At 43.1% G+C, this 24,520-nt stretch overlaps 1 protein-coding gene across 3 annotated transcripts in view; it reads left to right on the forward strand.

Moving 5' to 3' along the window:
* Nucleotides 1-24,520, forward strand: part of LOC124787773 (neo-calmodulin-like) — a 120,439-nt gene that overhangs the window by 28,172 nt on the left and 67,747 nt on the right. Inside the window, exon 2 of one of the 3 annotated variants that reach the window (XM_047254662.1) lies at nt 19,473-19,632. The exons of the other annotated variants lie outside the window; for them this stretch is intronic. Coding sequence (XP_047110618.1) covers nt 19,549-19,632 — 84 coding nt within the window. The 5' untranslated portion in view covers nt 19,473-19,548. The remainder of the gene's footprint in view (nt 1-19,472; nt 19,633-24,520) is intronic. 3 annotated transcript variants of the gene reach the window in all.

Raw genomic sequence — 24,520 nt, forward strand, 5'->3', positions numbered from 1 at the left:
TTTAAATCATATGAAGCCCCATCTCTTATTTTGTAGACGTTTTTTGTTCTGTAAAACGCCATGTCATTTCAAGGATGTTTTTCAGTTTTTACTTCTCTATCTACATTATTGCGTGAAGTATCGAATATTCAGATCTTAACGATCTGTATATAAGCGGAGCAGACACGAGCGGGAAATTATTGAAGCGACGATACGGGCCGCAAAGGTGAAATCCACTGACTTGAGCGACTTCGACAAACAGCAGTTTGTTGCGGCCCGACGCCTGGGAATGAACTCCCCGGAAATGGCGAAGCTGGTCGGCTGTTGGCGTGCTACTGTCTTGAGCATGTACGTGAAGTAGCTGAGGAACGATGAAATCACGTTACGCGAAAAGGTGCATGTCCAAAGAAACGGGCACTGCGGTGACTGCAGCCGTTACGAAATACATGAAATGAATTCGCAGTTGCGAATATGGACCACACTCAGCTATATAATGGAATAACGACAATGAAAATTTGTACCGGACCGGGACATGCATGCATGTCCATACGAACATTCCATAGTAATTGAGAATTACATGGGCACTACAATATTGCATTTATCTGCTGACACCAGGGAAGCGACTTTCAAATAAAATGTCTCGCCTGTACGGGAATATACATAATGGATGTACGAGTATAGGTTGCAGACACGTGGTTGACGACATATGTAAGTTTGGCTCTGGCCATGAGTCGTGCTCAGATAGCCTCATAGTAAGGCGAAAGCTCGCGATAAGCGGGAAATCCAGATTCGAGTCCCTGTTCGGCGCAAATTTTCACTGTCGTCATTCCATTATGCAGCTGATGGTTGTCCTTTTTTTTTAACTACGAGTACATTTCATGAGTACAGTGCTGCTGCAGACCAAGTGATTGCGAGCACAACCCTGTGAGATCACATTGTCGAGCGTGGGGCGCCACAACAGACGACTCCAAAGTTTTCTCAGCTTGACTGTACGACATCGTCAGCACGGGATCACCCGGGTAGGACAGTTCATCAATGGAAACGTATCGCATATTCGGTGAATCATATTTCTTGCTACACGCAGTCGATGGTCACGTCCGGAAACGTCGTCATCCAGGCGAACGGTTGATGCAGGCGGGTGTTGGTAGTATTATAGTATAGAGGTGATTTACCTGAGCTTCTCTGGAATCTGTGGCACTAATAGAATGTACGATGACGGCTATGGACTACGTGCTTAATATCTTCCAGGAGGACAATCACATCTTCAAGGAGGACAACTGTCCATGTCATAAGGACCCGCGCGTCCGCTACGGTCGCAGGTTCGAATCCTGCCTCTCGCATGGATGCGTGTGCTGTCCTTAGGTTAGTTAGGTTTAAGTAGTTCTAAGTTCTAGGGAACTGATGACCTCAGATGTTAAGTCCCATAGTGCTCAGAGCCATTTGAACCATGTCTTAAGGCCAGAATCGTACTATACTGGTTTGCGGAATACGATAGGGAGATCAGAGTGAAGTCTTGGCTGTCAAATCCGTCTGATCTGAGCCCGATTGAACACGTCTGGAACTCTATAGAGCACCAGCTCTGCGTCCTGAAACTACCGGCCCGTAGTTTACGGGACTTGGACCAACTTCACGCAGACATCTGGTGTCACATACCTCCGGAAGCGTATCAAAGTCTTGACGAATCTAGTCCACGCAGAATCACTGCTGTATTGCACCCAAATGGGTCCAACAGGCTATTAAGTACGGGAGAACCAAGTAACTTACACTTTACTATGGCAGGCCAAGTAACTTTTGTTGAATGCTTCAAAATGGCTCTCAGCACTATGGGACTTAACATCTGACGTCATCAGTCCCCTATACTTAGAACTACTTAAACCTAACCAACGTAAGGACATCTCACACATCCATGCCCGAGGCAGAATTCGAACCTGCGACTGTAGCGGTCACGCAGTTCCGAACTGAAGTGCTTAGAACCGCTCGGCCAACGCGGCCGGCTAAATGCTTGAAATTGATACAGATGCAGACATTAAGAATGAAAAATGCTCCCATCAGAGCACAAAAAGGTGAATATGCCCCGGCCAGAGTAAGGGATATAAGAACAGGGAGCTTTCCATTATCTGGCAGCTTCAAAGATATTTTAATCAAACATCTTGAAGTATTCACTATTTTTTCTTGTTAGTATTAGTACTCATATTACGTAATATAAAGCGTCATGTCAAGTAAAGTATTCCCTCAAAAAAACTTCTCTGTCGATTACATATATGCTCTTTAGCTATGGCTGCAAATCTCCTGGAGTTTGGGCACAGGATGAGGGACTTCAGCTATAAATTGCAAGACTCAGATGTGTTAATAAAAAGTGGCACTGAGAACTATGTGACTTAACATCTGAGGTCATCAGTCCCATAGTACTTAGAAGTACTTAAACCTAACTAACCTAAGGACATAACACACATCCATGCCCGAGGCAGGATTCGAACCTGCGACAGGAGCGGTCTCGCGGTTCCAGACTGAAGCGCCTAGAACCGCTCGGCCACCCCGCCGGCAGATGTGTTAACACCTTACAGCTGAGAGAGCTCACTACGAAAAGGCAATTAGGGTCAACTCATAAAAAATCGCGAATATGTCAAGATGTTTTAATTTAAACGTCTTTGAAACTGCCACATAAGTCGAAAAGCTAGCTCCATTCTTCACATCACGTACTCCGCCGAGGACCTATTCGCCTTTTTTGTTATGACAGGAACATTGTTCATTTTGGTTTCCAACTTTTCACTAAACTATCATAGTTTGTCAACCGCTGTAGATTCTTGTTGAGTCTGGCGACGATTCATCCAGTATAGGCTTTTTATTGTCTTTCGAACAATGTTGCTTACATAGTGGCAACAGATAAAGCTTTTTTTCCGTACAAATAATCAACTGTTTGACGTACTGTGACGCAGCAGGCATTGTCATAATGTAGAAAATGCGACGTTTTACGTTGTTTTTCATGGTTTTATTTGTAGGGATCGCCCACTCCCGTGTTGTAAAACCCTACTGTTCCTCATGATGAAGATTGAGGAACCAGACGCAATAAAACAGTATTAAATAGTGCTTCATTTATTTCTCTGAATACATCTCGTCTCCGTATCTTTGGCGGCTGTTGGTGGCTTAGCAAGCCGGCGAGGAATCACATAAACCCAATGCTGTGTGGTTCAGCCCTGTGATCAGGCCGGTGACTTCTAAGCGGGTTGCTGCCCTTGGTGTGGAGGGCACGCCCTGTTGGAAGCTCTGCTCGGAAATGGAAACGATGAGAGCGGATGTGTGTTGTGACCCACACGCCATTCTGGGAGTACTCTGTCCCTACCATTCCACACTGCTCGTGTTGTCCCATTAGATGGACCGCGATGTTGGATGCTGTGAATTCGTGTTGAATTCTGATCTTGGCCCGCCAATTCGGTAGGCCGTCTGACCCAAGCGATTCTGGAGTTTAGGGGAGTTTGTGCCCCAAGCTGGAACGATGTTGGTAGGCCTCTGGACTGCGCGTCTGTGACTGTTGGTACTGGAGGATGGGTTCCATCATACGTGGCTAAGGATCGGTGGTCATCTCATAACGACCTGCGGAATGACCTCCAGAAAACTGATGAATGGTGCAGCCTCTAGCAGTTGACCATGAACGTAAACAAATGGAACATATTGCACACGCGTAGGAAAAGAAATCCACTAGTGTATAGCTACACTGTTGATGACAAACAGCTGGAAACAATATCTGCCGTAAAATATCTAAGAGTAACTATCTGGAGCGACCTTAAGTGGAATGACCACATAAAATAAATGGTAGGAAAAGCAGATGTGATACTCAGATTCATAGGGAGAATCTTAAGGAAATCATCCACGAAGGAGGCGACTGTCGAGCGCTTGTTGGACTCATTCTTGAGAACTGTTCAGCTATCTGCGATCCCCACTAGATAGGACTGATAGAAGATATAGAGAAGATCCAACGAGAGCGGGACGTTTCGTCACGGGATCGTTTAGACGGCACGAGAGCGTTACGGAGATGCTCAGTAAAACCCATTGTCAGACGTTGCAAGAGAGGCGTTGTGTATCACGGAGATATTTACCATCGAAATTTCGAGAGAGCACATTCCGAGAAGACTCGTACAACATATTACTTCCCCCTGCGTACGTCACACGCAATGATCATGAGGAGAAAATTCGAGAAATTAGAGCCAGTACCGACAATCATACTTCTCGCGCGCTCTTCGCGAGTGGAACAATGTTGGAGGGCTTAGTTAGTGATATAAAAAGTACCCTCCGCCACACACCAGTAGGTGGCTTGTGGAATGTGATAAGGTGGCAGGAGTATGACCGGTACTGGAACAGTCTCATAGACACGATGTTACAGTACAATAATCAGAGTGTCGAGTTTGGACGAAATTAACGCCATCGATCCTACTGATAGACTGCCTCTAGCCTAGTGGGGTGCAGTGTTTATGGCGTCGAGGAGAGGCACCGTTCTTTTATGTGATTCATCATCACCGAATGATTTCTTCTCTTTACGAGTTTCAGCGGTCTTCCTTTCTGCTACATTTGCTTAACCAATCTGTTTCAGATTACATAAATATAAATTCTTCTACGGAACAGAAGGTGCTGTCAAGGACAGACATTTAGAGTTTCCGAATTTAAGTTTGCTGTATGTCAAACAGTTTATAGCATGGGGTAAGTGGTAAGAATTTTTGGTGGCATCACTGTGCACCTTTTCTGTGATGCATAAAAACTGTTGGTACTGGAGGATGGGTTCCATCATACGTGGCTAAGGATCGGTGGTCATCTCATAACGACCTGCGGAATGCCCTCCAGAAAACTGATGAATGGTGCAGCCTCTGGCAGTTGACCCTGAACGTAAACAAATGGAACATATTGCACACACATAGGAAAAGAAATCCAGTAATGAAGGCCATTTTTTTCTTATTGTATTGTAATTATGTACATCATAGTTGATTTTAACTGTAGTGAGTTATTTAGAACAATAGCAAGTTATTTAGAACAAACTTCATTGTGGAATAAATATACTGCGAAGCAGTAGTCAAAATGCCTAACTCTTTAAATACATATCTACAAGATTATCGTGAGTACACGCCACACGTTATTCCTACAGTGTGTTTTTGAACAAAGGAAATTTCCTTCCTCAAAGATGGGTTAATATTCGTTTTTAGTACACTGTTCTAAAAATGCAAATAGCTACCTTTGTAGTTTAATGCGTAGTCCGTAGAGGAGCCTGGAGGAAGCTCGTACCTAACAGTGTATGTCAAATGGCTGCTGATAATTTTGTCTTTCCATGAAAGCCAAGTGAATGTACTTTTGGACGCCTAGTCTCCCAGCGGTCGGTCACATGAGCGTAGCGTGTTGCACAAAGTACAGTACGTTGCTACGCTTCAATTATCACTGTTCTACAAAAAAAAACCTTTTCTTCTATTTCGATAAAAAATATTGTGATCCTAGTTGTATTTTGAGTGCTGAATTGAAAACTGTTGGCGGGCCGAAGTGGCCGAGCGGTTCTAGGCGCTGCAGTCTGGAACCGCAAGACCGCTAAGGTCGCAGGTTCGAATCCTGCCTCGGGCATGGATTTTTGTGATGTCCTTAGGTTAGTTAGGTTTAACTAGTTCTAAGTTCTAGGGGACTAATGACCTCAGCAGTTGAGTCCCATAGTGCTCAGAGCCATTTGAACCATTTTGAAAACTGTTTTTGGTTTTTTTCTGTCAGGGATAGTTTATGAGAAATCGCAATTTTATTTCTCTTTTCAGTTTCTGATATAGTGCGGCAAACGTGAGGTGAAATTCGGCAAACATTTGCACATCTTTATGATGTTATAAGTTCATCACACTAATGGAGGGTGGGATCTAACATATAACACAGTAACCTTTGTGTATACACTTTGAAGCATTTATTTGACATGAGAAATTACAGAAAATTGTCAAACAATGAGCCACTGTCTTGTAATGCACATCACTTTTTTCTCTTGTATTGTGAATCTTTCTTCTCTCGAATGATATTCCAGCAATAATCTGCTAACATAGAAGGTACCCACTTCCCTTCATAGCGCCTTTCTATGGTAGAAATGTCTTTATGGAATCTTTCCCCATGTTCATCCGATACGTCACTACAACTCTCTGTGAAGTAGTCCAGATGAGAGTCCATCATATGTACCTTCAAAGACATATTGCACTCCAAATCCTGATATGCTTTGATCATATCCTTCACCATTGCTTTGTAGTTAGTAGCTCTTCTTCCTCCGAGGAAGTTTTCCGACACCATCTTGAAACAGTCCCATGCGGTTTTTTCTTTATCAGTTAAACATGCTTCAAAATTTGCATCTTTCTGCAGCTCCCTGATTTGTGGGCCCACAAATACACCTTCCTTTATTTTTGCAGCTGAAAGACGGGGGAATTTGGTAGCTAGATATGCAAACCGACAGCCTGTTGGATCCATGGCCTTCACGAATTGTTTCATCAGGCCAAGTTTGATGTGAAGCGGTGGAAGTAGTATATATTCAGGAGCTACCAGACTTTCACGTTGTACATTCTTTTCGCCAACTTTCGATCTTCGCCTAGGCCATTTCTTTTTCACGTAGTGAGAATTTCGGTCTCGACTATCCCACTCGCAAAGGAAACAGGCATACTTTGTGTAGCCTTGTTGCATTCCCAGTACCATAGCAATTACCTTGAAATCTGCAAATATTTTCCATTTGTGTTCATTGTATTTTAATGAATTTAGCATCCTTTGTACGAATTCGTAATTTTCTTTTGTCAAACTAGCATAAGCTACTGGAACAGAGGGTATTTTATTTCCGTTATGGAGCAAAATACCCTTCAGACTTGTTTCGATGCATCTATGAAAAGTCTCCACTCCTGTGAAATATAAGTGAAGTTCAGCGCTTTCATCAGGCCAGCAACGTCATTGCAAAATGTCAGTGCTTCGTCAGTTGAAAAATAAGAAATAAAGGCATGTACTCTGTGCCTGAACACACTGATTTTAGTACTTTGGTGAAGTAGATTATACTCTTGTAATCTTGAACCAAGCAGTTGCGCCATTTGTTTACTTAGTCGTAGATCACGCACTAAATCATTTAAATCTGCCTGTGTTAACAAATGTGGCGATGACTCACTTGTGCAGTGATGAATCATCATCTGTGATTTCTTCAGTACTACTTATTTCACGGTCACTCGGAATTTGACCTCGAGCTCTTGAAGGTACTGGAAGATTGCTGGAATGCTGCACTGGCATTCTCGCTGAAGGCAGATCTGGCTAAACAATGTGATTCTTTGACTTTTTGTTTGTAAAACCCTGAATTTTTGTTAGACAGAAATAACAATCGTAAAACCCTGAATTTTTGTTAGACAGAAATAACAATCAGTAACATGGTCCTTAGGCTCCCTCCACACCATGGGAACAGCAAACAACGCCACATTCTCTTTACCTTTCCACCACTGAATTAGTTTGCAGTAACATGTAGCACAACAGAAATGTGGTGCCCATTCTTTATCTTGGTGTCCTACCTCTACTCCAAAGTAATGTTTGTATGCTTTCTTTATGACTGAAGAAATTTTCTTCCTATTTCTGGCAAAAGTGAACTTCCCACAGATGTAGCAGACGTTGTCCGGCTTATATCGACATCCACGACGACGTGGCATTTCTGCAAATTTTGGTGATACACCTGTATTAAATTAATAGTAGGGAACTAGAGGAACGCTGATGTGTAAAAAACAAGCAGTCGTTTTACCTTCAGCACCAGGCTCAATCAGTTTACACACAGGAACTAAAAAAATTCAACCGTGCTCGGAAATATGACAGACAGTTACTTGGCAGCCAAAACACCCACTCGTTAAGACTGACACAAATTGCGGCGAACACCACTGTTGTAAACTCGATGCACCTGCCCCTAGGAGGCGTGAAGCTTTACTGCCGAGGCAGCGACCGGCTGTCACCGTTCGAGTTAATGAGATGTTTAAGGTGGTCTTAATGACATAGGTGTGGCGAGGGATAACCTAATGATGTCTGATTCTTGCTACCTGCTGTTGCACAAGAAATTATCACGTTCCATCACTACTGGATGCGGCAACATACCCGTATTTCTCTATAACGTCTCTGTGTTTGCCATGAATTGCGAATATACATACATACATATATATATATATACATATTACATAAAAAGTATCCCTGACAACGATATTTCGTTTACATATTTGAATTTCCCACAGTAAAATGGTCTAGAAGCACATACTTTAATATCAGAAATAGAACCCATGTCGAACAGTGTTATTGGTCTTCTTTTAAATTAAATGTGTTAAACAACATATTTTAACCATTTTATGCGCAAAATAGAAGCTGTTTTGCGTATATACACTCTATGACAAAAATAAAAGAATCACGATGAACGAATTATCCGAATGGGATGGATATGGTAGATATGGTGTGCATGTACAGGCAAACGAATGATTGCAGTTGCAGAAAGATTGGATGTTTTATTCGAGAGGAACAGCTACGCAAATTGAACAAGTCAATAGCCTGTTACTCCACTTCTGGCTCTTATACAAGCAATTATTCGGCTTCGCATCGACTGATACTGTTGTTGGATGTTCTTCTGGGGGGATATGGGGTCACATTCTGTCCAATTGATGCATTAGAAGGTGGTCGGTGTGGCCGAGCGGTTCTAGGCGCTTCAGTCCGGAACCGCGTGACTGCTATGGTCGCAGGTTCGAATCCTGCCTCGGGCATGGATGTGTGTGATGTCCTTAGGTTAGTTAGGTTTAAGCACTTTTAGGTTCTAGGGGACTGATGACCTCAGATGTTAAGTCCCATAATGCCATTTGAACCATTTTTTCGATGCATTAGATCCCTAAAATCCCGAGCTGATAAGAAGAGCCTGCCAATAATGGTCCCCACGTTCTCAATTAGGGCGAGATGCGGCAGCTTTGTTGGCAAAGGTAGGGTTTGGCAAGGACGAAGACAAGCAGTCGAAACTTAAGCCGTGTGCGGGAGGGCATTATGTTGCTGGAATACCGCAATAAAGGGGTCAGAAGGAGCAGGCAGGAAGAAGAATATTGACACGAGGAGTAGCTGGCGCCTGTATTCCGAAAAGTTGACCAGAAGCGACGAGCGGTTAAAAGACGCCAGGTGTTGTACGACAGCCGGCCGAAGTGGCCGTGCGGTTCTAGGCGCTGCAGTCTGGAACCGCGAGACCGCTACGGTCGCAGGTTCGAATCCTGCTTCGGGCATCGATGTGTGTGATGTCCTTAGGTTAGTTAGGTTTAACTAGTTCTAAGTTCTAGGGGACTAATGACCTCAGAAGTTGAGTCCCATAGTGCTCAGAGCCATTTTTTTGTTGTACGACATACGACGCAACCGGTCGAGGGATAAAAGGAAAAACGAATGTTGCACGCGTGTTTAGAAAGCGGCACGAAAAATCTATTTCCTTCTTATTGTTTCGCAAGTGCAGGGAAAACCGCATTTGCTCCGGTTTCTCCGTAACTTCTGCGAAAACAAGCTGACAGTGGGACGTTTGTGTGGCGCGCGGCTATGATACCGCCACACGACTCCGCGAAGGCCAGCAGAGGTAAACACGGCGCCGGTGTGTGCGGGCTGTCCGGCGGCACAGAACAGAGCAGTGTCAGCGCCGGGCCAGAGCTTGGCAGGGCCGCCTGCGTGCAAACAGCCTCCGCGACTCGGCACCGCGCCAGCCGGCACCAGGCCGCGGGCCCAGGGCGGGACACTGCCGGGCCCCTCCCCAGTATCTGTCCACGGAAAGGTGCTGCGCAACCCGACGTCGCTAAATCGCTGCAGGGCTCGTCCAGTCGAATTCCGCCGTCCAAGGTCTTATCGTCAACCCCATCGAACACACAGCGCAGGTTCTAGAGCACCTCGCGAAGCACGCCGAATTTGCTTTCCGTCATGGTTCGTGCACGCCCAAAAACGAGCTGGTACATTACACGGAACGTGCTCCTCGCCGTGATTTGCGACTGCAGTGCTCTCCTGCGGCAGTTGATCGGTGCACAGTATGCTTACGAAACTGGTCGTCAAGTCGCTACGGTAGCTCCAATAAAGCGCACATTTCTACCCTAGTCTACATACTAGCTATGTTGCTCTGTCTGTAGTATATATAAGTTTCAAAAAATGATACAAGGCAAAAATAATAACACAAATTTGCAATACTGTTCCGTATAAATTAACAATTATTTCATTAATTAACTTTGCGAGTTTGTGCACACATTTGTAACAGTTTTATAAAGGAATGGGTAGCCTACAGTTTCTTAGATGTTTCAATTAGGACTGTTGATATTTTGAAAAATGTCGGGAATCCGATATATCAATATTTGAAAAAAATACCGTCTTCGGCTCTCGATAAATGTGAAAAATATATCGACACATGTTCGGACAAAATATCGACACATCTGCTTGTAAAAATATCGGCAGCACGTTGTAAATATACTGCCAGTTTTAGAGCTGTGTATTTAAGTATTGATTTATTGGCTCAAATGGCTCTGAGCACTATGGGACTTAACTGCTGAGGTCATCAGTCCCCTAGAACTTACAACTACTTAAAGCTAACTAACCTAAGGACATCACACACATCCATGCCCGAGGCAGGATTCGAACCTGTGCCGTAGCGGTCGCGCGGTTCCAGACTGTAGCACCTAGAACCGCTCGGCCACTCCGGCCAGAATTGATTTATTATTAGATATTCTGTATATCAACAAGCTAGAAGTCCACCTATCCTCCTTAGAGAAAGAATTAAAAGGAAAACTATACACGTTCACCCTTGGCGATAGCCACTTTGCTAACAATGGTAATTACATGTAAGTAGCACAGTAAAAGGTGTCTGATAGGTCCGTCGTTCAGTTTAGTCGCATATCAGATTTGTCAGAAATACTTAAAGTCGATTTCCCTGTTTTTTAGTTTTTGCCAACGCCAGGGACTTAGGACTTGTAGTGTCATAACTGCGTGGTGAAGCTAAACGTTGCAGTTTCTGTTTCTAGCGCCGAGCGCCGATTACGTCACCATTTCTCCTCGCACGTCTCCGCCCATAGCAACTACCAGTCTTGTCATTTAGATTTTTGTTCATCATTTTGAGCACCTGTGTTTGAAGAATGTCGATGTGAGGAAACAGCACACTAGCAGCAGGTGTGCTGCTTCTTGACGTCGGAAATGTAGTTATTCCGTTTACACCGCCGCACCTCACTGCAATCGGAGTTCTTCTTTTGTGTCACATATCCTTGCTTCACTCAGTCAAAGGGAAAGATAGGACGTGATGAAAGCTCAAAAAGTAGTAAGACTCCTTCACACAGTGAAAGTGAAATTATGTCCTACTACTGTTTCTAAAGAACAACTTCAAATATACTGAGGTATCAATATATGAATTTATTTAGCGGTCTCGTGGTCTCCGCTGGTTTATTGCAAAGTGCAGTACAGCAAAAAGCTATCGTATTGCGCCACATGCAAATGAGTATAAGCTTACAAATTGCGTCATTACCAGTGAATGATCTGCGTTTTCTTTACTGTATAATCTCTGTAGGAAAAAAAAAGAAAGAAAGAAAAGGAAAGGAACACAAAATAAGAACAGTTTTTCTTGGTTACAGTGAAGGCAATAATATTGTAACTTCTACATTTACAAAAGGTGTTCGAAATTTACACCATTTGTTTGAATGCAGGCATTGCATCGCTCAGTCATTCTTTCACGCACGCTGTCGAAAATACGCTTTGTTATTTTGGATACGATTCACATGTTCAACATGTTAGCCACTTTTGGGGAATTCCCCGACATTTCCTGCCGCATGTGCCTTATATTAAATTACTTATCTGGGCGCCACCTACGTCACTGCGGGGATTTTAAACGTTATTAAGAATCATCCTCCATACAGCGTGTTTTACAGTTCATATTAAACGCTTCTGGAGGAAACTACATCCAAGTATCAAAGTTACAGGCCCCGGCGCCTGTAAATCTACGTATATACATGGTGATCCCGTGACGATGTTACAAACTTTCCATGGATGATAGAGAAGGATGTACCGGTACTGTTGGTGGTAAGACTGTAGCATAGGCAACTTTCAGAGGTGGTAATGTGGACTAATACCAGAAAAAATGGCTAGTAAATATAGGCTCTAAACTGGATACCTGAAGAGCTATGAGGGGTTGTTCAATTGAGGAGGCGTGTTTCACACCAGCGAAGATGAACAAGTGCTCATACATCCTCATGTATGCATTTACTAGATATTTTTCCTTGTCTTGGTCCATACTACCACCTCTGAAAGTTGCCCGCCCTACAGTCTTAGCAACGACAGTCCAGGTACATATAGTCCGCTTCTAGAGGTATCACGTTGATTTTCGCTTGTAACTTACGATTCTTTCGTTTCTGAACCAGGGACCCTTATCTCATATTGATACATTTATCCGTCCCTATCATCCTTGACAGTTTGTACTTTTGTGAAGAGACCAAGCGACGCCGGGAGGTTTCGGATGGAGTACATAATGGCGAGACAGGAATTTCTATAGCGGATTTTAAACTCTAGAACATTTGCATCGGCAGCTTGGACACTCACCGTAATTAATTAATTGTGAACTGCAGATTAAAACTGAAGAAATCGAAGAGAGATTAAATTAAGGAGCTTGAATCAAGATAAGTTGAAGGATCCAGAGGATGTTGAAAATTTAACTGAAACAGAAGAAAGGACTACAATACGAGTTGAATGAAGAAGTGTTACATTAATATAAGTATTACATTGAAGAAATTTTTCCCCAAACTAAGCTATTGTTCTCCACAGTACCATCAAATACAGATATTGCAAAATAAGGATTGGCTCCAACGAATACACAGGTGTTAAGAAAACGATGCAACGTATCGAACAGACTTAAACCATCCTCTATTAAATAAATCACTGGTATAAGTGAAGTTAATGTATTATGTGTACCAAAAAGAAATTTGGAAACGGAAGAGGTCGAAGTCAAAAAACGTCAACTGATATATTTGGCGAATGAGACTGAAATTTGCTATAAGAAAAAGAACAAGCCATTGCAGATGTGCTAACAAGGCTAACAAATTATTTTAAACACCGTAAACGAAAAAAATCAGGACACGATTGGGTAATAGAAGATATCAGCATATATCGTAAATACCAATGGAATGTTGCCATACATTGGAGTACTCGAAGAAAAATGTAGATCCCAGTACATTTACCAAGTTAGACGTTATGCTATATTTTTTTATACAGCTCCATTGCCATTTGGATCCACTTAAAAAGGATAGTTACATTGCGCCTCTATGTGACGGTCTCAACATGCATCTAGCTACAGAAGAGCCATTTCCAGAGTTTAAAAGTAACAGAATTCGTTCGTTTAGCGACCATTCATTCGCTGAAGTGGTAAACATGAATTTCTATAGGCAAATTCCGCTAGGGTCCGGGGAAAGGTCCAAGGCATTTATGAGTTCGGGCGACAAAACAGTAATGTTTTTGTGACACACAGATCCTCTTCTGTGATTTGATGACAGGAGCAAACCCAGCAGCCACCATTTAGACTTAAGTGTTTACGAAGCTGACGTGCAGTATTTGGTCACACATACTTATTACGAAAATACAGTTTACGCTGCACATCACATTAAAGATCACTCCGAAACGCGTCATTTTAGCACGGTCTGTTCGATTAACGTGACATCGGCAGAGAAACAGTCAAACCTCATCTTGGAGTTGACTCTTGGTATTATTTAATGCTTGATTATGAAAAGGAAAGGATATTTACTCTGTGAAAATTTTAGGGAGCCTTGGAAAGACGTAAATTTACAATAGCATCCGTCTTGCAGAGTCAGGGAATCATGAGTTTGCTGGTGGAAGTTAATGTGGGAGATAAAAATCGTAAAGTGTAACCAAGGCTTGAGTACAGTAGGCAGATTCAGATAGATGTAGGTAGTAGTAGTAGTAGTAGCTACGGAGAAATGGAGAGAGTTGTACAGGATAAACTAGCACAGAGAGCTGCATCAAACCAGACTTCAGAATGAAGACCACAACAACAAAACGGGTAACATAAAGTAGGTAGATCGAGGGAGGGGCGATTCCGAGGATGGTTCAAATGGCTCTGAGCACTATGGGACTTAACATCTGACTTCAACAGAACTACTTAAACATAACTAACCTAAGGACATCACACACGCAGTCGCGCGGTTCCGGACTGAAGCGCCTAGAACGGTTCGGCCACAGCGGCCGGCTATTCCTAGGCTGAAACGCAAACAAAATTAATTTGCGTCTTACGATGCGTTGGTAGTAAGAAAAGGACCGGATTTGAACAGGGTCGAACAATAATCTTGCTACACTAAGACGCGGGTTGTTGCTGATACCAAGTGAACAGTAGTTCGTAATCATTAGTGGCGATGTGTTGTCGACGAGTGGAGCGCTGTTATCCACAATCACACGGTCAGACTATCAATGATAATGCGACGCCTGGACCGACCGAACTGGCACATTCGGGAGGACGGCGCTGTTGGTATCTAACCAGCCATCCATCTCCCTAAATCGACTGAGGCAAATGCTGTGTTCGTACTTCTGAAATGAGACGGTTAACATCCTTAGTTAGCCTTTCTTTGTGATACAGTTGCAATGAGCTTATCGTCAGAAGGGTGCTAAACCTTGAATCGTTCCTGTTTTCCACGATACTGGCGAAGAGGAGCAGTGATCTCACTACTTTTAACAATAAATCTTATTATAGCCAAGTAAGCCTGTAATAAGCTCAATAGCTACACCGTTTTCAAGTGATAAGCTATTTTCAGTAGTCTGTGGTTAACATAACGGCTAAGGCTTCCTCAGAATCTGCGGGAAGTCGCTGTCTGGGTGAGTCTCCCACCAGAAGACTGGTCCGCAGTTCGATATAACCCACCACTGTTTGTTCGACCCAATGACTGCCGGGCTGAGCGTAGTTTTCGCTCATTTTGCTCTAGTTTAGTGATACAACCCACCATTAACTTGGCACAGTCAAAGTGTTTGGGTGAATTTGACGATACCGCCAATTACTGGCTTTTCTGTCTGGTGTTACCCTTCCTTTCCCCCGTTGAGCACCGTAATGGTCATGCGGTGGTAGCTTTTGTGCCTGTGGAGATACGAGTGTCTGAAGTGGTCACCCGTCACACCGTCAAGTGGTCACCAGGACTTCTTCTGTCTCTTTCCCGTCAATGTGTTTATCAAGGAAAAGCATTTCAAGATTGTTCCATATATTCTCGGGTAACAATGTTAGCAGCACAAAACGAGTAGTAAATCAGCGAATACAGAATATGATAGCACAGAAAGAAAAAAAATTAAATATCTGTTGATACAATGATGAATCAAGATGAAAGCGTGTACCTCCCACCAGAATGCTTCAGTTCTCTCAATTTTCTCGACATGCCCTCTCAAAAAGATTCCAAAGAAACATCATAGAGGCGCCAATATTAACCGGGAATCAAAAGGGCAAGTTAGTATTCACATCACCGATTCCATTCATTTCAACTAGCTTGCCATTCGGCTATAAAAGGGTGCAATTTTCAGGAATATTAGCGCGCAGTATGACTAACAATAAAGCACACGGGCAAGAGTGTTCGCTTGTTGGACAGGACACAAAAGTTGTGAGCTTTGTACCCGAAAGCAAAACACCAAATGTAAGACTATACTTTGAATAAGATGCTGTTAGAATAAGATAATTAATTTCGCATTTTTTCAGTTCAGAACAGAAATGGAAAACTAGCCCTTTTCGGCTAGTACATCACAACAGGAAGAATCTGCACAATCTGGCCGTCACATGCATAGAAGTGTGTATCTCGCACAGTGGCAGCTATTTACAACTCTTTATCCTGAAGTTGTACCACAGTAGGCTCATAACTGTTCTGCATAACCAGAGCAATAGGCATTGTCTTTGACATTTCCTATGAATGTCGTAAGCAAAGGTTCTGTAATATCTTTAGTTTCCAAGATTTTGTTTCTTGCACACTTGTGACTTGTGCACACTAGCTATTTGTCATCTTATGTTGGCTTAATTAATCGAAAACCGTTTCGTAACATACAAATTGTAGTGGAATAATATGTATTTTATTTGCTTTTTATCCTTAAATATGAGTTACCCTACCGAGAGGCGATGGAAGAATCCATTGGTATAATATCAGTTATTTCACATCCCTCGTCCAAGAGCGGCTACTGCTACAGTGTCAGCAAGAAAACGACCCCTGGGTTATTGAAGGGATGGCGAGCTGAATTTTCAGGTCGGTCTGTGAGACGTCCAGGATTGGCCCTACTGGACAAGTTATATCCCAGGAAGCCACGAATACTGTTTCTTTTCCCAGTTTTTGATTACCAGAGCTGTTTCAACACATTGTCTGGAATGGTAGCTTTACTTTGCACACGCTTTCTTTCCCGACCGAGCTGTCACGTTCGGCGAGACAAATAACTCACAAACTGCGCGCAACTATAAGTACGCGCCGACCAATCTGGCTAGCAGAAACGTGTGACAGCTGAGAGAGCCCGGTGCTTTCTCTCCCTGGACGTGGGCCAGACAACGCGGCCAGCACCTGCGGCCGCTTTTGCCAAGCCTGTCCCAGCGGCCCGACCGCGACACCTTGCTACTGACATTCACTTCGTTCACGTTCCTTCTCCTTCGTTTGTCATGCACTCAGAGACTGGGTGTGCTACAAGTGAAATTAATTCACTCTATTCGAAAACTAAGTTCCTTTAATTTATTAAACAAGCGTAGCACGTTAAGAGGTCTTTTATTATACACAACCTAAAGCTACAACCGTCAGATATTTTTCTACATAACGGAGTTTATCACTACTCTCGTTGTTGAATTCTGCAGCCTCTCAGCTAAGCCATTTTTGACACTCTCATTTAAATCGTCATTGGCTTAAAACAGCTGTGACTCCAGCCATTTATTTTATCTTCGCAAACAAGCAAAAATCATTGACTCTCAAATCGGGCTTGTACGGCATATGATCAGAGAATCTCCAGTTGAAACTGTTAAGCAACAAGTGTGTGCTTGCGGAATTATGAGGACTAGCTTCATGGTGCACAAAAAGGATACCGGAACTCCGTACCTTACGCCTTGTGTTCTACACGGCTCTCCTGAATTTGTTTTAGATATCACCGTAAATTTCTGAGTTTATTTTAGTGCCTCTTTTCGTAAAAACGAGAAGTGGTACTGGCAGTGCAGCATACCACTGGGCCATATATCACGGGGCGAACGGTCCCACGGAGATTCCGAAGTTATCCGTTAGGTCATTTTCGTATATTTATGTATTGTGAAAAGTAACAGTCCTGTAACACTCATTTGTGCTACACCCTGAATTATTCTTATTTCTGAAAATTTCTCCCCGTTGAGAATGACATGCTGTCTTTTGTTTGATAGGAATTTTTCAATATAATTACAAAGCTAGTTGGCCAGCCGGAGTGGCCAAGCGGTTCTAGGCGCTATAGTCTGGAGTCGCTCGACCGCTACGGTCGCAGGTTCGAATCCTTCCTCGGGCATGGATGTATGTGATGTCATTAGGTTAGTTAGGTTTAAGTAGTTCAAAGTTCTAGGGGACTGATGACCTCAGCAGTTAAGTCCCATAGTGCTCAGAGCCATTTGAACCATTTGAACAAAGCTACTTCGATATTGTGTACGCTCGTATTTTTTTCACTAGCCGTCAGTGCAGAACTGTATCCGTAATTCTTCTGGAAGTTGAGGAACGCTGCATCTATCTTAGCGCCTGTATCTACTGCTTTCTTGGTCTCCTGGACGAACAGAGCCTTCCGGCTCTCACACGCTCGTCGTTTTTGGAAGCAATGTTGATTCCTACAGAGTAGTCCCGATATTTTGACAGAAAAATATATTTACTGTTTCTGATAGCTTTGCTCTTTCCTACATTTATCTGTTCTCATTCTTTATTGTTTTTCGTACATTTACGATCTTCTTTATCATAAACTGTAGTTCTTCCTCTGAGTCAGACAGCGCTCAGGATGATCAGCGATGTGCAGGATTTCACCTGAGCTGGTTAAGAGAACCTGCAGGAAACATAGTCGCAATGGGGATTTGAACCTAGCTCCTACCGATTATCATTCGAGTGCGTTAACCGCCTCGCCATCTCACACAGGATATCGACCATCAGAGTCAACTTATTAACTTGTGGAACAATTGAACTTTTTAGCCTGCTGTCGTAGTGACACCTACATCAGATGATTCCACCGACGACCGACATCGGCCGAAGGAGGACATTGTTTTACTATCAGTACGCCAGTACGTGCACGTTCTCAGTGCAGCCGATCTCAACGCTTTAACGCAAAGACTTCGGACACTGGTAGGCGGAATTCAAATCAGTCTTCTTCAATCGAATAAGATGACGTTCCCTCATGCAAAATACGTATTGTGAGAAACTTATAAGTTAGTGGCTCCCTAAGGATGAGAAAACCGTACAAGAATACACAGTTATATCGGAACCTATGGTCTGAAACCGCAACTTTATTAATGACAGGTTACAACCAGAGGTAAATTAAAAGTATTGGCTTACAATTAACTGATTGCAGAAGTAGAAGGAAGAAAGTGATTTGCGTGTAAATACATTTAAAAAATTTTATCGTGTGCGCTATATAATTCACCAGCCATAGTGTGTGATGCTCTGCTGAATAGTACTATAGTAGAATTGGAGCTTATAGCACGTATAGAACAATCTCAATTTTTCTGAATGAGGTATTAAGTAAAATGAATAGAGAGAAGATACTGGACGGTTAAGGCTAGCCTATGTTCGGCTGAAATGCATTTTATGAAGTTGGATTGCTTTTGAGTGTCGTCATATATCATCTCATGTATAGAACAGGAAGTTTCTTTCTCCGTTATTTACACGGAGGTCAGAGACAGTTCGAGAAGTTTGTAAGGGAGTTGCAGGGCAGGATGTCATTGTGCCGTTTCCTAGTTACTTAGTAATGAAGTTAGACTCGCAATGGCTTTGCTACCTTTAGTGCCTGTTAACTCGGTAACGGTGCAACGTATCGATTTTTTTTCTTAACATTTATTTCTGAGGACAACCACCTGTGCAATACCCTAACAAGCTCTTCAGGCTGTTTGTTTTTAGCCTGCATATTTATAAAACTTACGTGATGGTTGCAATAATTAGAGAAAGAGTGCATGGTATTCTGTACGTTCACCTCGGGACGGATATAGCTCACCCACAAGCATTCAGCGTCTTTTGAATAGCAAATCCCACAATTAAGGACTCGTCTGTAAGAACAGAAGCGTTGTGGCTCGTACCCTGCCAAAAACAGACGAACGAGATCGGTCGCACTGAGACCAAGCTGTCAGGCGATGTTGTCGGGGGACATCTGGCGATGGCGCCTGGTGACCGGTGTCGGTGCCACTGTTACCGCTAAGTTTTCTGATACTACATCCCGTCTCACCGTTAGGGAATGCACCTCTAAATACGCATGAACTTACCATTTCGAGCATTCTGTTGTTATACTCGTCAGAATGGGCTCTGCCTTTTCAGCTGTTGGTCTCTGCCACTGACTCGGTAGGCCTCACCAGCGACGAGCTGACAGAGGGAAGGGAAGCGAGCAGAGAGGATGGCGGACACGGACAACGCGTACGACCAAGAGTTCCGCCGCCTGCGTAGGCTCACCAGCCGCTACGAAGTCCGGCAAATATCCGTGAGTTACGCCGCAGCCGAAGTCACCATAAATAACTCCCTTCTAGTGCTACTAACACGGCCAACTGTTTTGCAGTTCCACTAACCACGCATTGTGCTGTTCGTGTGTCGAAACTAACTCTCGTGGAATAATTCTTGTGCTTGTTTTATACTAACGAAATGTAGTGGGTGCAAGGCATATGAAACTGAAGTTGCTTGCGTCAGCGAGCGAAGAGCACGCTAAGGGCCGACTGCTCCAAAGTCAATTAAAAAGAAACATAACCGAGGGTCTCGTGATGGCGCTTAAAGCTTATCCCGATTAATTTGTGTCTGCGCTGCAACAACGTTAAATGTCGGTTAGCGAAACAATTTCGGCTAACCGGGAATTTGACCACGATTATTTCCGTTTGTTACAAAGGAAAGCGAGAATTATACAATGAAATAATAATGACAATCAATGTCCTAGGTATTTACTTCTAATCCCCTTGGTACTTACATACGTTTTCAGATCGGAATCAGGGCATTGTTATTCCCTATGGAGGGAAAGGAAAGGACGCCAAATTTCAGAAAATTTGAATTTGATATGCATTTAGAGCTGGTCGGTTATAAATCGAAAATTTTCGGATATAAAAAACGGACGGATGTAGTGTTCGGAAGAAACTGGAAGCGTGGTCAAATGCAGGAACACAGTTTAATTCTACTCCTGGCCACCGCGCAACAATATCCCATATTGTTAAATTTTGGTCACTGATGGTCTGGCAGTTACATGAAAAATGTGATTTTCTATTGCAGAAAAGTCCGCATTAAACCGCAGAATCGTTATGTGAATACAATCCATTGGAAGTTCATCTACTGCGCTGAAACCATCCATCACGTTGCGTAATTTTGCTGGAGAAGGAAACTTCACGTATTGTGGAGACATTGCTGGTATGATCCCCCGATACATCACTGATAATTCCTTGCGCTGACGCACTATGTACGTTTGCATTGTCAGCAATAACTACAAGGGCTATTCGGAAAGTATGGGCCGATAGGTCACGAAGAGGAAACGACAATGAGAATCCGATGAAGCTTCGCACATATGTTTTGGGCTGTGTATGTACTCAGCCTGTCGGTGGCGTCACGTCGCTCTTTGCAGTTCTGAGCATACAGTGGGCACGTAAAAATGCCTAAACCGAAAGTGACTTCCGCCAAGTATTGATGCCCGCTGCGAGGTTTAGCCCGATTTCATGCAACTACACGTAACGTACCTGTCATGCATTTCCTTCCTCACAACTTTTCTCGGCCGCACATTGCAGGTCAGTGAGGACGCGAAATGTTTCGATGCGAAATGTTTGTTCAACCACCATACAGTCCGGACTTGGCTCCCTCTGACTTCCGTCTCTGCTCACATGAACCGCTGGTTATGAGGACAACATTTTAGCGCAAACAACGATCTATAGACCAGCATAGAGAAGTGGTGGAAAGCACAAGTGGCCGCCTTCGACGACAAGAGTATTGGAGTTGGCACCAAGTTACAATGGTGACTATATAGAGAAATAACTGGAAGATGTAACAAACTGTTACAAATAAAACATTTCACGACATATAGGACCTTACCTTCCGAATAGTCCTCGTATATTAAATGCACCAGTTGCATATGCACCAAATGTCATCAGAACTCTGTTCATGGGCGAGACATGGTTATTCCGATAAGTACGAAATTCCAATCGCTCGTTGGTTGGACCTAATAACAACCACTCTGTTTCTTTCGAAAGATGAAATCTCTCTTCAAATTTTCTGTCTCTGTAATCTTCAACAGGATATCCCGCTTTCCACAAGTATATCAGTACGGTTGCAGTGAAGATTTACATGGTCAAGACATAACATTTCTTCATCCATGTGCCATCTAAAACATCAAAACGCGCCGCTGTCTTAATGCGGTGTGTGTTTAATTCCATGTTAACTTTGATCAGTTCAAGATAAATGAGTCTCCAACCTCGGTCAACATAACCACAATGAACGCCCTCGTTTAACTTTATGATTTGACCAGTGTTAAATGCCGACTTAACTGCGGTTAACTTTTAATCGAGTTTGGTGCAGTCGGCCCTAACGCACACATTTCACGTTTTATACAATGACATGCAACAAGTCACTAAAGGTATTAGATGAATCATGGCCCTTCCTGCAGCTGGTACAGACACAGGGTTCTTCAGATTTTTCATGAGATTGTGGGAACACATCCGTGTAGATACACAGTGGAAATGCGTCTGGTACAGTTGAAAGCTAGTGGATAATATTTTACGTAAATCAGATTGCAGCTAAGAAAGTGCAAAGGCGAAGCTCATTAACAACATATATAATGGTCTAGTTACAAATATTCTCTTATTCCCCACTAAAACATTAATTTCAGATATAAGGATCAGGAAATGAATATCAGACTGCTGCTGAGTAATGGGGGAACGGCGACAAATCGGAAAAAATATTATTAATAATTCGGGAAGTAATTCATTTCACGTCTAAGAACGTCTGGGTCCCCATACAGCTTCGCGTTCCAGAGATGTAATCGCGCAGAAACTAATGTGAATGCGGTGGAGCCGCGGAACAATGGGCTAAGAGCCACACCATCTACAACCCACTTTTGTCTCGCAAGAAACAGAAAAACACGATATTATTTTGGTCAGTCGTTGCACAGTGTTCGTTGTGGACTGACCGTTTCACAGATGCGCCAGAGTAGTTGTAGTTACCTTCGATTATTTTTCAGAGACTGTTATGAAGTTGTTACTAAGAGGTGCACTGCTTGTTTTATTAATTTGGAACTATTGATATCGAGTGTCGTCATTGGAACAGATAGTAGCTAGTCGTAAGGCTGCGCCTTGAAATGCTGGTTAGCTCCATTTAGCTGAGGTTTTGGGGGCGTGTTTCTGCGGAGTGTAGCGCTTACGGGCTCAACGTACAGACGCATAAGGCGTCGACACACTGACCACGCATTCGAACGTCAACGTTGAGCCTATCGAGTTTCTGAAGTCACAGTGTGGAAAACGCATGTTGGGGAATGTTTCCGAACGTCTAGATCAATATGAAGCATGAAAGATATTCTGAACTTGCATCTAAACGTAGACCGAAGAGATGGAAGGACATCGCTTACGTCACATGGACGCCATCTACTTCCACTACAGAGTCTGGAGACGCCATATTGACTTTCATTTGAAGTCTGTATCTGTTGGGTTTTATATTATAGCGTACGTCCTATGAATATCAGTCGTTTAAAACCACAATCAAATTGATCGCTCGAAAACCCGTCGCTAATTGGTACGATCTGTTGTGATAAAATGACAGGAAACCTCATATTGCTAGTTAAATAATTCTGGAACTGTAACTTGCGTGTTACAAAAACATGCCATTTTAAGGTAAAGGCAAGTTGAAGATCCATTAACGACACATTTTTCTTGAGACGATTTGCTATAATTAAATGTCACCTAATAACATATTGCGATTAAATAAGACAAGTTTGCATCATATGGTAGTTCAGTGTTGTGTAATGAGAAGAGATGCAGAGAAATAAACTGAGACGGTATGTTTTTCAGCCGACCGTTGTGGGGGTTCTAGGCGCTTCAGTCCGGAATCGCGCTACTGCTACGGTCGCAGGTTCGAATCCTGCCTCGGGCATGGATGTGTGTGATGTCCTTAGGTTAGTTAGGTTTAAGTAGTTCCAAGTCTAGGAGACTGATGATCTCAGATGTTAAGTCCCATAGTGCTCAGAGCCATTTGAACCATTTTTTTCTTTTTTTTTTTGTTATGTTTTGCAGGTTCGTGTCTCATTTCCTCCCATTTTTTTGCCATCGTTCGCCTTTTTCTGGTAGTTTCTGAGACTTTCTTATTAATTTAATACACGTGTATTTCGTATTATTCGATGTTAGATAAATTTAAGTGTGCTTTCTCTTAGGAGTGTGTTTCGATGGGCTTTATACTAGGGTTGTAACTTAAATAGTGGCAACTACTTATTCACAACCGATACAAATGAGTTACGTGTTTGCACCTGTTACTGTTCTTCAAAGTAGTCCCAGCGTTGTATAAAACCCGTTGCCAGCGATGTGGAAAGCGTAGTATACCGTTAGCACAGCCTGTTCTATTGATGATGCGAATAGAGCGGTCTACAGCCTGTCGAATCTCTTGAACAGTTCTGAAGCGAATGTCGCGAAGTAGTTTCTTCATCTTCGGAATCAAATCAAAGTGACGAGGACTTAAGTCCGGGGAGTGTGGTGGATGGTACAGTACTTCCCAGTCCCATCGACCGAACAGAGCAGCCACAGCTTGCGCTGTATTCGCCCACGCACTGTCGAGCAAAATGATGGGTGGGTTGCGCAGAAAGTGTCGCCGCTTCTTTCGCAAAGCTGGTCGCAGGTGATGCTCCAAAAATGAACAGTAATACTGTGCATTGACGATCTGCCGTGGAGTAACGCAATGCGTTCGGATAACACCATCACAGTCGTACACGAGAATCACCATAACTTTAGACCGCTCCATTAGCACCATCAACAGAACATGCCCTGATAACGGTGTACTACGCCTTCCACATCGCTGGCAACGGGTTCTACATAATGCTGGAGACTACTTTGAAGGACGGTAACAGGTGCAAACATGTAACTCTTTTGTACTGGTTGTGAATAAATAGTTGCCATTATTTGAGTTCCAACCCTCGTATACAAGAGAGCGCAATGAAATTTTCCTAAGCTGATGTCCTTACTGACTGTATCTAGAACATTTTTTGTCTTACAAAACGTTCGTGGATACTGAATTTTGCATTTATTTATACTGCAGAAAGAACATCGTGACTAGCTTATGGACAAGGGAGGAAATGTGCGTTTTAATACAGCTGGCGCAGGCATTTTGCACCCGTCCATTTTATAAACGAATTGTGTGATGATTTG

The sequence above is a fragment of the Schistocerca piceifrons genome, chromosome 3 (assembly GCF_021461385.2).
Source record: "Schistocerca piceifrons isolate TAMUIC-IGC-003096 chromosome 3, iqSchPice1.1, whole genome shotgun sequence".
In the NCBI taxonomy this organism is placed as follows: Eukaryota; Metazoa; Arthropoda; class Insecta; order Orthoptera; family Acrididae; genus Schistocerca; species Schistocerca piceifrons.